The following is a 15,205-nucleotide window of genomic DNA, read 5'->3' on the forward strand; positions in this document are numbered from 1 at the left end:
AATTAGAGTAGTGCTGAAGTCTGACATAGAGCCTGGTACACCTGTAGCCTGTACTAGCATTTGGAAGGCTAAGGCAGGAGGATCACCAAGAGTTAAAGGCCAATCTGAGCTTCATGTTCAGAATTGAGACCCTATTTCAAAAAACACCGGTTCAATGGTTCTCACATGTTTGGCATCAGATTTCCTTTGTATTAAAGATGGAGGACACACAATGCATTTTTGCTTATTCCAAGATACCCTCTGAATAATTCCACACATGAAAACGAGAGTGGAGATGATGCAGAAATAGTCTTAATTTTGTGAAACCTCCTGGGAGGACTTCCTGAGCTGATAGCATGTGACCAGAGTTTGAGGATCTGCCTGTTGTTTAAGGACAAAGCTCTGGAACTAGGTCTGCAGTGCTATGGCACATCCTAGCTAAGGACAAATGATTTCACATTTCTGGCTCTCTGATTCCTGAATTGTTACTCATGGGCAAGCAAAAAAAAAAATTATCTGCCACCCAAGGCTACTATTTAAGTCCAACAAGTCACTTAAACTGGGCAGACTCACTATTTGTTATGCCTTCAACAAACACATCAGATTTCTCTGGTGAGTAACTCTAGTTCAGGAATCTGAGTGTTCAAGTGCATGCCTGTAAGCCATCACTTTGGAGGCTGAGGCAGGAGGATCAAGGCACATCAGTTGCCAGCCTGGGCTTCATAGAGTTGGAGGAAATCTAGGAAATTTAGCCAAGGCCCTTAAATACAGAAAAGATGGAGACACACACGCAGGCACACTGTAGTTCAGGCTCTCAGGAGGTGGTAAAGTCCAAGTTTAAAAAAAAACTATTTTACTTCATATATATAAAAATGTTTTCCCTGTATGCATATATGTGTGCCTTGTACATTCCCACTGATCCGCTGGAACTGGTGTTATGGATGGTTGTGAGCCAGCCACCATATGGGTCCTGGGAATTGAACTCCTATCTTCTGTAAGAGCAAAGAGTGCCCTTAACTGAGCCATCTCTTTGATGGATGAGAAAGGTAGTGCAATGAAAGACAATTCTAGTTAGGCTAACAAAAATGCCGCTTTCACAGGAGTTTGCAGTCAAAGGGGCAGAGACTTGCCGTAAGTATTCTTTGTGAGGACCTACACACACATTTGCTCATTTTGGAAACCTTTGGCCTCCACCTTTTAATAAGACCTTTTCACCTGGTGTTAAAGAATTCCACAAGGCACTAAAGTCTTCGTTCCAAACTAGAAGGTTAACCCCCGGTATTGGTTGCAGAGACCACAGACCACCACCCAATTTCCGCCAAACTGTGACGTTTCCAAGATGGCAGTAGCCCCCTGGTTGTTGGGGGGCTCTGCTTCCGTTTCCGGGACAGAATCCGGAAGTGCCAGTTGAGGGTCGTCTTCCTATCTTCAGTTGCGTCGGTAGCTGGAGGAGGACGGACGGTGATGGCGGCGGTCGCAGCGAACCTAGCTGCAGCTGCCGGCCAGGCCTCTGCTGAGGACAGAGAGACACAGCCCGAGGCAATGCCAGACCTGGATGAACAGTGGCGCCAAATCGGGAATGGGCGAGAGCGTCCACTGCGAGCTGGCGAAAGCTGGTGAGGCTGGGCTTCAATGAAGCCTTGGCCAAGGGGACCGTGGGAGCGTTAGTATCGCGGGGGACTTAGAAACCAAATTCAGAGGAAGGAGCTGGACGAGGCGGGGAAGGGGCTTGGGCCGGCGGGAGAGAGGGGGCGTGGAGGTGCTAAGTGAATGAATCTCAACCTTGGGGGAAGAGGCGGGGCCCGAGTGGGGCAGTTAGCCTCGTGAGGACAAAATGGGGTTTGTGGTAGAGGTGGGGCGTGGAGGCAAAGGCCACGGGAGTCGGGACTGCATCGTTTGGGGAGGGGGTGAGAGGTGACTGCGTCTTGGAACCAGGAGCCTGGAAAGGAGGCTGGCTCCATACTTAACGCGGGGGCGTGGCGTGTGTTACGAAACGTTGCGTCGGTTGCAAGGAACGGCCTACGAGTACTCGAAGCGCCCGTGAACCCGACGAGCTTGGTGGCGTCCGCTGAAGAGCATCTCCATAGCCTATAGCTGTGGGCTGAGGGGCGGAGGAGTGTGGTGTGGGGAGGGTGCCTGACTCCTGGGAACAAGAAGGAGGTCTGGGGAGGGGCAAACTGTGGAGGAGGGGCAGTGCCTGGGGCAGAAAATGGCGCCTGCAAAAGAGCAAAGATTATGACGCGGTTTTTTTTTTTTTTTTTTTTTTTTTTTTTTGCTTTTTATTGTTTGTTTTCCTCCTCTAGCTAAGGTCTCCTTCCTAGAACAGGAAAAAGTGCAGGTGGTTTACAAAAGGTTATTTGGGAAATTTTTTTTTCTACGTGATATTTTGTAATCAGTAGAAATGGCTATTTAAAAAGAAGCCATAGCTTTTGACAAATTGTCTTATTAGACCGATTTTTTTTTTTAAAAAATACTAATCAATGCCTCTTAAAATTTACTGCTCCCCGGGTTCCTATTTCTTTCTGAGTTGCTTCTCGTTTTTTTTAAATTGTGAAAATCGTAAGACCTACAAAGATTATAGTAGTAAATGTTTTACATAAATTGATGGACATCCTGCTGAAAGAAATGGTTTGTATGCTTCAAAAATGGCAAGGTCGTGAAAGACATATGCTGAAGAACTGTTCCAGATTGAAGGAATTATTGCAGTTTAACAAGTCTATGCAACACGTGATCCTCATTTGGAACCTAGAACAGGAAAAATAAATTATTTTTTAAAAATGAGGGTTCTTTCTCATAATTTATTTCTCTTTCACTGTAAATTTTACTGGAAAAAAATAGGTGAAATTTTACTAAGGCCAGTAGATAAAATATTGGTACTGATAATTTCTTGTTTGTGATAATTTTAGTGTGGTTATGAAAGAATATCCCTTGTTTGGTGAAAAATACATACTGAAAATTTAGGGATAAGGAACCATTGTGTAAACAACTTACCAAATTGAAAAGCTATCTTATGTTAAAATGCACATGGGAGAGAGAAGATTATGGAAATATTGAACATAAGATGCAAAATTTAGTTAGACAAGAGGAACAAATTCAAGAGCTCCCTTGTACAAAATGGTGATTATAGCTAATAACATTCTATTCTATACATGAAAATTGCTTAATAGATTTTACATGTTCTTACTCCCCTCCCAAAAAAACTGACATAATTGGTATGTTAAGTAGTTTGATTTAGTGTTTTACAATGTATATATCAAAACATCATGCTATATACCATCAATGCACACTTTTGTGTCTAGTTTAACATAATGAAAATTCCTCCAAAAATGATATGGGGAAAATAAATAGAATAAGAAGATAAAGTGTGTTAGATTTGGGGAATCTAAGGGTATACAGAGAAGTTTTTATATAATTTTGCCCCCTCTTTAGAGACAGGGTCTCTATTATGTAGTCCTGGTTGTCAGGAAGATTACTATACCAGTCTGGCTTTGAACTCAGAAATCTGGCTGAGATTACAGGCATACTCCACCATGCCTGGCTTTTTTAAAACCCATTTTCAGTGAGTTTACTTCAAAGAAAAATTATTAAATTTTATATGTGGATTCATCACTCATGTGGAGATTCAGAACATTACCTTAAAAATGTCGTATGCTTTTCCCAGATAGAAATTCCCCTCCATCTTCATAGGAAACTATTGCCTTAAATTTTGAATTAAAGTGCTCTTTTCACATTTCGTTATAATAAATGTCCAATATTCATACATATATATAATATATATATACATACATGATGTAATTTGGACATTAACCTTATCTGTTGGTTATAACTCTGCCAGGTTTCTCAAATGATAAGATGCTGTTCTACTAAGCAGTAATTTGTAAATACATATTTAAATTTTTATTTATATTTTATGTCCATCTGTTCCCCAGGATGTCCAAAGCTTCCTGTCTCATGGAATATAAATGGTAAAATCCTAAGTGACCTGCAAGGCTTTTGGAGGCTGGTATCCTTTCTCCATTCTAACATTTCTCTGATCTCTGATCAGCCCACCAGCCCCTACCTCTCTCCATCAGGGACATCCACATTAGACTACTGCTGTTCTTTACATTTACGACTTTTCCCAGGTTTTCCCACTTTACAGAGTTTCTGAACAACGCTGCCAGTGACGTGTGTATACATTACTGGGGAGATAAATTACAATTCCAAAGCTACAGAATATAGTGATGTCTTTCTGCCATTATATCATAGTTCTCCAGCAAAGACTAGCCTCAATCCATCCTGAAAACAAACAGTAACCAGACTGTTTTTATACCTCATTTGGAGATGTGAAGATAGTTCTCAAAACTTTGGTTCATTCCTCTTTCCTAGCTTGACAGATGTGTCATGATTGTGCTATTGGTAGATAACACATGATCCTGTCATCCTTACCAATAGCCTTTTAAATTAGCCTGCCAGGAGAGAATCTTCTTTGGGGTGAGGGAAATGTTCTGGAAGTAAGTAGAGGTGGTAGGTGCACAACATTGTGAATGTATTAAACGTTAATTGTTCACTTTAAAATGGGGTAATTTTATGTTAACTTCATCTCATTAAAAAACAATTACCACACCAGTGTTGGTTGACTATTAAAGCCAATTTGTTTCTCCTATGAAGCATTTTGCCAAGCTCCAATTTTTGATGCTTAACTAAATTTGGTAAGAGCAAAGTATCTCAAAGTTCTATATGGGTTTGCTGTCATAGTTGAGAAATATGTATTTATAAAGCATTTGAATTCAAGGACTAGCTTTAAATCATACAACTGTCAGTATTATCTGCACCTCCCATCCTTAGTTCAATAGCAGATTAAAACAATTCCAGTTAATTAATTCAGTCATCCTTACTGATTAAATTTCTGAGATGCATTTATTTGGGGATGGGGTACACTATGTGACTCATCGTGCTTGAGGAGGCCAGAAAACTACTTGCAGGAGTCAGTTCCCTTCTCTGTATTTCCTGGGGGATCAAATTCAGGTCCCCAGACTTGCTGGAAGCACCTTTACCTACTGTACTATCCTATCCACCTTAGTTTTTGATACAGGGCTTTTCATTGAAGCTCGAGCTCTGTTTTAGACTGGCCAGCAAACCTCTGATATTTTGTCTCCATGTCCCCCTCAAGTGTTGAGATTACCACCATGCCAAGTTTCCCTGTGTAGCTTTGGCTGTCCTGGAACTCACTTTACACACCAGACTGGCCTTGAACTCACAGAGATCCACCTGCTTCTGGGTCCTTAGTGCTGGGATTAAAGGTGTGCACCACCACCATCTGAATTGTGCCAGACTTTTTGCTCAGCTTTTTTTTTTTGTAGATAAGAGGATCCAAACCCAGCAAGCACTTGACCCAGCCCCTAAAAAGCTTATGGGTTTTTTTTTCTTTTTCTTTTTTTCTTTTTTTTGGTTGTTCGGTTTTTTGGTTTTTTTTTTTTTTTTTGGTTTTTTGTTTGTTTGTCTGTTTTTGTTTTGAGACAGGGTTTCTCTATATAGCCCAGGCTGGCCTCGAACTCAGAAATCCGACTGCCTCTGCTTCCCAAGTGCTGGGATTAAAGGTGTGTACCACCACTGCCTGGCAAAAGTTTATGTTTTGAGACCACGTTCCAATCTCTGAAAAGACAGCTTCCTTAGAAAGTTTTAGTTCTTGTGGCAATGAATTGTCTACACATTTAAATCAAGGATAGTTGAGAGACTTTGGTTAGATCTGTACTGGGTACAGACAACTTGTAACAGAAAACAACTGTGAAGTTCTTAAGGAAGAAGGGTAGCTAGGATTAGAGAGGTGCACTAACAGTACATGAAGAGAAACCCGTTTCATAGGACCTTAAGAAGTGTTGCTGAAAGATATTTACAGTAGCATATTCCACACAGCTGAGGAAGATAAGCTTTTATTTTTGTTCTTCGAGATCTCAGACTGTTAACCCAGGCTCTAAAGTGCATTTTTTTGATTTCTCATTTTCAAAAATATTAGGAAGAACTGGGTATGGCGACACATATCCCAGGCCCTTAATCCCAGCACTAGAGAGGTAGTACACAGGATCAGAAAGCCAAGGCCAAAGTAGGCTACATGAGAACTTGTTTCAAAAAAAGTTGGAAAAGTGAAAGCTTTTTAAAAAGTTCCCAGGTGTGGTAACACATGGCTTTGATGCCAGCACTCTGGAGGCAAAGGGTCATCTACACAGTGAGTTCTAGCCCATACAGATTGAGTCCCTGTTTCAACTGGACACTTTTAGATCTATATGATTAGTCCTGTTGCCCTTTGATGGGAGAAAAACAACCTTATGTTATCTCCCAGAGATAATTGACATTTTTACAGTGTCATTGTCTTAAGTTTGGAAAAACAGAGCAACAGTGCTTAGATGTGGGCTTGGTGACTCAATTGTCTGATTTCAGCGTTTAAGAGACAGAAACAGGAGGATTGCAGCAAGGTTGACGCCAGCCATGGAAGAATATTTAGAAAACAAGATGAGCATAATACACATCTGAAATCTTAGCACTTGGGAAGGTAAGGCAGGAGGATCCTGAGTTTGAGGCCATCCAGGGCAACATGAATCCTCATGTAACCTGAGCTACCAAGTGAAACCCTGTCTCAAAAGAAAAATGTTACAAGCAAGACAAAAAAGTTAGTTTTATAAGAGCATAGTGGTAAAGATTATTAGGTTCTTATGGCCATCTTTATATAGTTCAGGATCAGCCTGGGCTTCGTAAGATCTTGTCTCAACAACAAGATGATGAATGGAGTATATAGCCAGACATTCATGGTATATCCTTTTAATTCCAGCACTCTGGAGGCAAAGGCAGGTGAGTTCTAGGCCAGCCTGGGTTAAGTAATGAGTTCCAGGACAGCCAGGGCTACATAGTGGTGCTCTCTCTCAAACAAAAGAGAAATGATTCAGCAGTTAAGAATACATACTGCTTCCAGAGGGCCCAACACCCAGTTGGGTTCTGAACACCTGAATGGATGGCCAACAAATACCTGTAACTCTAGCCCCAGGGAATCTCATGCCTTCTGACCTCCAAGGGCCTTTGCAATTAAATGCACATGCTTACAGGCACACATACATTATTAAAACTATAAAAAGAAAGCACTAAGAATTGGTAATAATGTGACAAAAACCAAGTTCCTATAGTAAGTTTATACAGAAGATCCAAATCCTAATCATCTTTGAGTGTACTGGCCACAGGGTAGTGGGCAGTAAAGAACTCACTTGTATGCCTTTATGTGTATTTAAACTTATTTAAATAAATTTGATAAAGCAATATTATGTTTATCACCTATAAGCTTTTTTAATTGTGCAGGATGGTGGGGATATGAATAATGAAAGAATTCAAGACAGGAAAAGGCACAAGAAGAGAATTTATTTCCGGTCGGTGGTGGCGCACGCCTTTAATCCCAGCACTTGGGAGGCAGAGGCAGGCGCATTTCTGAGTTCGAGTTTTTTTTGTTTTTTTTGGTTTTTCGAGACAGGGTTTCTCTGTGTAGCCCTGGCTGTCCTGGAACTCACTCTGTAGACCAGGCTGGCCTCGAACTCAGAAATGCGCCTGCCTCTGCCTCCCAAGTGCTGGGATTAAAGGCGTGCGCCACCACCGACCGGCCTGGCAGGCAGATTTCTAAGTTCGAGAGTTTGAGGATAGCCTGGTCTACAGAGTGAGTTCCAGGACAGCCAGGGCTACACAGAGAAACCCTGTCTCAAAAAACCAAACCAAAAAAAAAAAAAGAGAGAGAATTTATTATGCAAGAGATGGCTTTTGTTGAGGCAGGGGTGTTCTGTGCAGGTAGTTAAGCAATGTTTCAGTGATGCAGTGCCCTGGAACATTTGTAGTTGCGGCTTATGGTAGGAAATGTTAACTCTTTCTAACCAGGTAACAGTCATCAGTGACCTTGTGTTGAAAATCCCAGCCTGCCCTGAGTCAATAACTACCTTGTTCTCAAGCTGTCCCAGAGTGGTATTTACATTTATTTTCCCCCTGTTTGTATGAGATTAGGTCTCTAGCCCTGACTGGGCTCACATTCAAAGTAATCTTCCTGCCTCCCAAGTGCTGTGGTACCTGGTGTATGTGTGTGTGTGTGTGTGTGTGTGTGTGTGTGTGTGTGTGAATTTAAATTTAAGACCTCTTATGTGTTAGATAAGTAGTCTACTACTAAGCTAGATCCCCATCCTAAAGAAGTTTTGCTACAGAATGATTTTAATATTAATTTTCTTTTAAAAATCTGCTTTTAAGAGGGTGAAGGGCTAGCAAGATGGCTTAGTGATTAAAAGGGTATACTACTATTCTTGCAATCAAGTCAGATAGTTCACAATTGCCTGTAGTAACTCCAGCTCCAGGGAAAATCTGAAGCCTTTGGCTTCTGTAAGTACCTGTACTCAAGTTCAAATTTCTATCCACAGACACACAGGGTTACACATAATTGAATAAAATCTTAGCTGGGAGTGGTGGCCACATCTTTGATCCCAGTACTTGAGAGGCAGAGGCAGGCAGACCTCTGTTGAGTTCAAGGCCAGCCTGGTCTACAGAGAAAGTTCCAGGACAGCCAAGACTGGTGTAGAGAAATCCTGTCTTTAAAAAAACAAAACAAACCAGAAACTAATATTTGTAATTTTTTCTTTTTTGGTTTTTCGAGACAGGGTTTCTCTGTGTAGCCCTGGCTGTCCTGGAACTCACTCTGTAGATCAGACTGGCCTCAAACTCAGAAATGCGCCTGCCTCTGCCTCCCAAGTGCTGGGATTAAAGGCGCGTGCCACCACCGCCCGGCCCTAATATTTGTAATTGAGCAGTGCCTCCCTTTGCATTGAAAATACTATTAACTATAAATTAGCTTTATTAAGTGAACTTCATAAACTGTAGAGGCCAGTAAAACTGGAGGGAGGAATGAAAATGTAGGAGTTGATAGGTTGAATGATAGATTTTTATGGCATGAGCTCCTAGGTGGGAATGTATATTTTCCTGGAATAAGTTATATGCTAGGGTCTGGGGAATGGGGAGAACAATGTACAGACATACCCCAAAAATCCAAACACAGAAATACAGAGCCAAGTGTGATATATGTCTATAATCCTAGCATGGAGGCTGAGGCAACCAGTTCACCGACAGCCAGGACTATGTAGTGAAACCGTGTCTAAAAAGAGATACTGATGCCGGGCAGTGGCGGCGCACGCCTTTAATCCCAGCACTTGGGAGGCAGAAGCAGGCGGATTTCTGAGTTCCAGGCCAGCCTGGTCTACAGAGTGAGTTCCAGGACAGCCAGGGCTACACAGAGAAACCCTCTCTTGAAAAACGAAAAGAAAGAAAAAAAGAGAGAGAGAGAGACCCTGAACTAAACTCAGCATAGCTCAGCCATGAGGGTTTGTACACACCTTTTAGTCCCAGCATTCAGGAAGCTGAAGCAGAAGGAACCAGAGAGCTTTGGCTACATATACATATCCAGGCCTGACTGGATGGTACAAGAAGAATTCATTTTAAAAAAACGGAGGGAAGTGAATGAAAAAACATTGAGTAATCCAATATTCAGATGTGCATCTCACGGAATAAATTTTGCTTTACTTACTATTTACATAGTGCTGAAAAATTTCTGCTTCAATTACAGTGGATTAATAGTAACTGCAAGTGACGAGAAGTTGTATAGCTAGCCCCTGAATAATCATATGACATCCTTGTTGTCTGTCTGGGTTCCAGGTTCCTTGTGGAGAAGCACTGGTATAAACAATGGGAGGTGTATGTGAAGGGAGGAGATCAAGATGCTAGCACCTTTCCTGGCTGTATCAACAATGCTGGGCTCTTTGAAGGTACCAAGCTTCTGCTTCTCCCCATTAACCTTGCCCTGGAGTTCTGATCCCTTCTGTTCCCACAAGAGGCCTTATTTCCATTCTCTATACTTAGTCATTGGTAGGGTGACCAGAATTAACAATTCCTTTCTTAATTCATGGTTTGCCTCGTCTGTACTCCCATGCCTGCAGATCAGATAAACTGGCACCTCAGGGAGAGACTGCTAGAAGGAGAGGATTATGTGCTGCTCCCAGCGCCTGCTTGGAACTACCTGGTCAGCTGGTATGGCTTAATGGATGGCCAGCCACCTATTGAGCGCAAGGTATATGGGTGGAGTAGATGCTAGGGGTGTGTGTGTTAGATTTCTCTGGGAAGTTGGGGAGGAAAAAGACCATGTAGGTTCAGGGTAGGTCCAGAATTGTATATACCTGTATTCCTTTGTCAGTTGGGTGTGTTTTTGAGTGTTGGTGCTCCTCTGCCTTCACAGGTCATAGAACTTTCTGGCATTCGGAAGGTGGAAGTGTACCCAATAGAGCTTCTGCTTGTTCAGCACAGTGATATGGAAACAGCGCTCACTATTCAGTTTAGCTATACTGATTCTGTGGGTGAGTCTCAGGGCCTCTGGGATAAATTCTTGTTCCTAATCATGGGTCATATCTCAGTGACCTGAGGATGTGTGAGGATCAGCTTACAGCCTCCTGAGAAGGCACTAGTCAAACTGTGGAGGAAGGTGGTGGTGGCCAAGTTGAGCATAGACACTACAAAAAATGAGCTATATTCTAGTTGCTTGGGTGGGGGTGGAAAAGAGTGTTTATTGGGAGGGTCTCAAATTCTGAGTTTCTAAGTGTGGAGAATGATCTGAGGACACAAGGTATTGGCCAAGTAAGCGAAGTCTGTGAGAATGAGTTAACGTTATCACATGGGTGAGTATTCTGGGGTCCCAGAAGATATGGTCATGTTCCATCACCCTCCACAGACCTAGTCTTGCAAACAGCTCGGGAGCAGTTTCTGGTAGAGCCTCACGAAGACACACGCCTCTGGACCAAGAACTCAGAGGGCTCTTTAGATCGATTGTGCAACACACAGATCACACTGCTTGATGCCTGCCTTGAGACTGGGCAGGTAACAATGGGGAGGATTCCTCTGTGCTGGTAGCCAGGTGGATGGATTCCTGGCACTAGTCAGACTAGGGAAGGGCAGGGTGCCCTTGAGGCCTTCCATTAACACACTCCTTTTTTCTTTCTCTACTTTATACCCAGTTGGTCATCATGGAGACCCGAAACAAAGATGGCACTTGGCCCAGTGCTCAGCTGTGTGGCATGTGAGCCTTTGGGGTGTTGTGAAGAGTGGGGGCACCCCAGAGTACGCAGACAGAACCTATGAGTACAGAACACCTATCTATAGTAGGCCTTAGCTCATAGAGTTTTCATCCAACCCCAGGAACAACATACCGGACGAAGATGAGGACTTCCAGGGTCAACCAGGCATCTGTGGCCTTACCAATCTGGGCAACACGTGCTTCATGAACTCGGCCCTACAGGTTGGACTATTAGGTCTATGTCTGGCAAGCTAAAGTGGTTAGGTATTGGGGACAGAGCTAGGGGGTTATGGTGGGAGAAAGATTACAGTTCAGGGGATCAGGTGGAAAGCCCAGGCTCCATGAATCTGATTTGGTGTGCCCACATTTGCTCCCCATTCTCCCTTCTTTCCTTTGGTGCTACCATTTTCCTCCTCCAGAGATACTGATGTTTTCCTTGATACTGCATTCACAATGCCAACCCCTTCCTTTTCTCTCTCTCATTTCCCTCTCTCTCCCTTCTTCCTTTTCTGTTCTCACCTGTGCCACCTCACCCCGCCTCTGCCTCTTTCACTGGGCCCTACTGCCACAGTGCCTGAGCAATGTGCCACAGCTTACGGAGTACTTTCTCAACAACCGCTACCTAGAGGAGCTCAACTTCCGGAATCCTCTGGGCATGAAGGGTGAGCTTGCCGAGGCCTATGCAGATCTGGTAAAGCAGACTTGGTCTGGCTACCACCGCTCCATTGTGCCCAATGTGTTCAAGGTGCGTCTCGACCCCATGGGCTCCCTCCCGCCATCCTTTCTCTTGCTTCTCGTATCTCCTGCTCACTCTTCCATCTGCTGTCTCTTCAGAACAAAGTTGGCCATTTCGCATCCCAGTTTCTGGGCTACCAGCAGCATGACTCACAGGAACTACTGTCATTCCTCCTGGATGGGCTACATGAAGACCTCAATCGAGTCAAAACGAAAGAATATGTTGAGCTATGCAATGGTGCTGGGCGGCCTGATCTGGTAGGCTACCCATTAAAGCTATATGGCTGCTGCCTTAGAAAGTCTCTGCTTTCCCCAGTCTGTCTGACACCTTACCATTTTCTCAGTTCCCGTACCTGGATCTTCACCTCAACCTCAGTCATAGCACTATATCTGTCCCCATAGCTATCTCAGAGTTAACTCCAGTCAGGCTCCTGTCCTTCATTCATAATGCTAGCTCGGACAGGGAACATGGGTTCTAGACCTAGCTGTAACCCTCCCTGCCACTAGGCTTCAGTGGGGTCCTTTACCTCAAACCCCTATGAGTCCATCCCGAAATCTTTCCCTCTGTCCCTAACCCACTGTGGTACTTGTCAACAGGAAGTGGCTCAGGAAGCCTGGCAGAACCACAAACGACGAAATGATTCTGTGATTGTGGACACTTTTCATGGACTCTTCAAGTCCACACTGGTGTGCCCTGATTGTGGCAATGTTTCTGTGACCTTTGACCCCTTCTGCTACCTCAGCGTCCCACTGCCTGTCTGCTCCAGGAGGGTCTTGGAGGTCTTCTTTGTCCCCATGGATCCTCGCCGCAAGCCAGAACAGGTGGGGTTATGGGAACACAATGAGGGACATGCAGTCAGACTTTGATTACTTTCCTCAAGCTTTTCTACATTAACCTACTATAAGCTCCTTTGATCATCTGTTAATGTTATTTCTCTCTCAGCACCGGGTTGTAGTCCCCAAGAAGGGCAATATCTCGGACCTGTGTGTGGCTCTGTCTACACATACAAGTGTTGCACCAGACAAGGTGAGACTTTGCAGAGGGAGGCTGGGTAGGTAGGGTTTAAAGGAAGAATCTTGCACATTGTCTGTTCCTATGTCCCTGTCCCATTCCCAGATGATAGTAGCTGATGTCTTCAGCCACCGATTCTATAAGCTCTACCAGCTGGAGGATCCTCTGAGTGGCATCTTGGATCGTGATGATATCTTTGTGTGAGTGAGAAAACCAATGGGAATGGATAGAGGACGTTCCCTCCACCTTTTGTTTTGCCTACTGAGGATAGAACCCAGAACGCACTAGCATATTAGACAAGTACTCTTAACACTTGAGCTACACTTACAGTTCAATATATATACTCATAAGTATGAATATATATATATATACATATATATATACATATATATATATATTTAAAACTATATAATATAGTTTATATATATCTTCTATGTCACGTACATACATACATACATACATACATACATACATGCATGCATATTATGAGGGAGAGAGAGAGATGGTCTCTCTGTGTAGCTGTCCTCAGACTTACAGATCTCCCTTGCCTCCCTCCCAGGTGCTAGGATTAAAGGTATGTGCCACTATGTCCAGCAATGTGCTCTGTTAAAAATGTATTCATTATTTATTTAGAACCCAAGCTTCCTGCATAGTGGGCAAGTGTCCTACCACAGAACTATGCCCTGCTTCCCACAATCGTTTTTAAATTTGGGGCAACTAAAAATGGTGTTTGTGAGAGGAAATTTTCTTTTTTCTTTTTTTTTTTTTGGTTTGTTTTTTTCCGAGACAGGGTTTCTCTGTGTAGCCCTGGCTGTCCTGGAACTCACTCTGTAGACCAGGCTGGCCTCGAACTCAGAAATCCGGCTGCCTCTGCCTCCCGAGTGCTGGGATTAAAGGCGTGCGCCACCACTGTCCAGTGGATTTTCAGACTCTTTAAAATATTTTTGGACAAGGCTAGACAGAGCGCTGGCTACCTACTCTTCCAGAGGATCCAGGTTCACTTCCCAGCACCCACATGAAGGCTTACAACCATCTGTAACTTCAGCCCCAGGCATCCAGATGCCCTCTTTTGACCTTTGCAGTTTTCAGGCACACACTTGACACACAGACATACATACGGGCAAAAATACCATTACACATAAAATAATGATAAACTATTTGGGGGAGGCAGATAAGATGGCTGAGTGGGTAAAAACACTTCCACAAACCCTGACAACCTGAATCCATGATGGAAGGAGGGAAGTGACTCCTGAAAGATACATTCTGACATCCACATGTGTATCCTAGCATATGTGTACCCATACAGATACAAACATACACTAACAATAAAGATGAAAACTAACTCAGTTTTTTGGACTGAGATGAACGGATGGGAGCAAGTGATGGGTAATCTTTCTTGGGATGCCTCAGTCGAGAAAAAACTAACTACTCCCCTGACACACACACAGATACGAGGTGACGGGCCGGATTGACCCTGTTGAGGGTTCAAGAGATGATATTGTGGTTCCTGTTTACCTGCGGGAGCGCACCCCATCCAGAGACTACAACAACTCCTACTACGGTCTGATACTTTTTGGGCATCCTCTCCTGGTGTCAGTGCCCCGGGACCGGTTCTCCTGGGAGGGCCTATATAACATCTTGATGTACCGGCTTTCGTAAGTACTGTTTTCCTGGGGTCAGAAGGATGTGGATTTGAGGGAGGGCACCAGGGTCAATACTCAGACTTGGGTTCTGAGTTGCCGTTTGGCATATCCAAAGGATAGTTCAAATTGAACATGGCAGAAGACTTTGCAGGACTTTTTCTTTTTCTAGACCTCTGGTTTCTCTAGTACTTCTCTTTGGTCCTGGGAATACAGAGGTGTACAAGAAAAAGTAGAAACAACTTCATTTTGTATATAATTGTCTTTACAAAGAAACTTGGATGTATTTTATCCTTATACCTAAAATCCATAGAGTTCTTACCATGGAGGGCAAGCAAAGCTCCATTATGTGAATCAATCTCTCCTTCATTCTAATTCAAAGGGCTTCTCTGACATTAATTCGTAACTATATATCTGTTTACCAGTGACTTTAGAGTACAGGCCACTGCTGGTGTTCTTAACCTTTTCATGCATCGCTGCTTCACTTTCCAGGTTCATGATTAAGAACTGCCAGGTGTGGTGGTACATGCGTAGAATCCCAGCTACTTGGGCAGCTGTGGCAGGAGGAGCCACATATGGCCAGCTTGAGTAACTTACCAAAACTGTCTCAAAAAATTTTTTTGTTGGAAATGTGTTGGGAATGTGGGTTAAAGATGAAGCATTCACATAGTGTTTTGAGAGAGAGAGAGAGAGAGAGAGAGAGAGAGAGAGAGAGAGAGAGAGAGAGAGAGA

At 43.4% G+C, this 15,205-nt stretch overlaps 1 protein-coding gene across 1 annotated transcript in view; it reads left to right on the forward strand.

Annotated features, from left to right (window-relative positions):
* Window positions 1–1,390: 1,390 nt before the first annotated feature.
* Usp11 (ubiquitin specific peptidase 11) overlaps window positions 1,391–15,205 on the forward strand; it is a 16,532-nt gene continuing 2,717 nt past the window's right edge. Inside the window, exons 1-13 of the mRNA XM_028776123.1 lie at window positions 1,391–1,595; window positions 9,679–9,788; window positions 9,960–10,090; window positions 10,256–10,373; window positions 10,745–10,890; window positions 11,028–11,089; window positions 11,209–11,308; window positions 11,658–11,831; window positions 11,921–12,079; window positions 12,419–12,643; window positions 12,765–12,848; window positions 12,939–13,033; window positions 14,282–14,488. Coding sequence (XP_028631956.1) covers window positions 1,444–1,595; window positions 9,679–9,788; window positions 9,960–10,090; window positions 10,256–10,373; window positions 10,745–10,890; window positions 11,028–11,089; window positions 11,209–11,308; window positions 11,658–11,831; window positions 11,921–12,079; window positions 12,419–12,643; window positions 12,765–12,848; window positions 12,939–13,033; window positions 14,282–14,488 — 1,763 coding nt within the window. The 5' untranslated portion in view covers window positions 1,391–1,443. The remainder of the gene's footprint in view (window positions 1,596–9,678; window positions 9,789–9,959; window positions 10,091–10,255; window positions 10,374–10,744; window positions 10,891–11,027; window positions 11,090–11,208; window positions 11,309–11,657; window positions 11,832–11,920; window positions 12,080–12,418; window positions 12,644–12,764; window positions 12,849–12,938; window positions 13,034–14,281; window positions 14,489–15,205) is intronic.

The sequence above is a fragment of the Grammomys surdaster genome, unplaced genomic scaffold, assembly GCF_004785775.1.
Source record: "Grammomys surdaster isolate TR1022 unplaced genomic scaffold, NIH_TR_1.0 265, whole genome shotgun sequence".
NCBI classification, from domain to species: Eukaryota; Metazoa; Chordata; class Mammalia; order Rodentia; family Muridae; genus Grammomys; species Grammomys surdaster.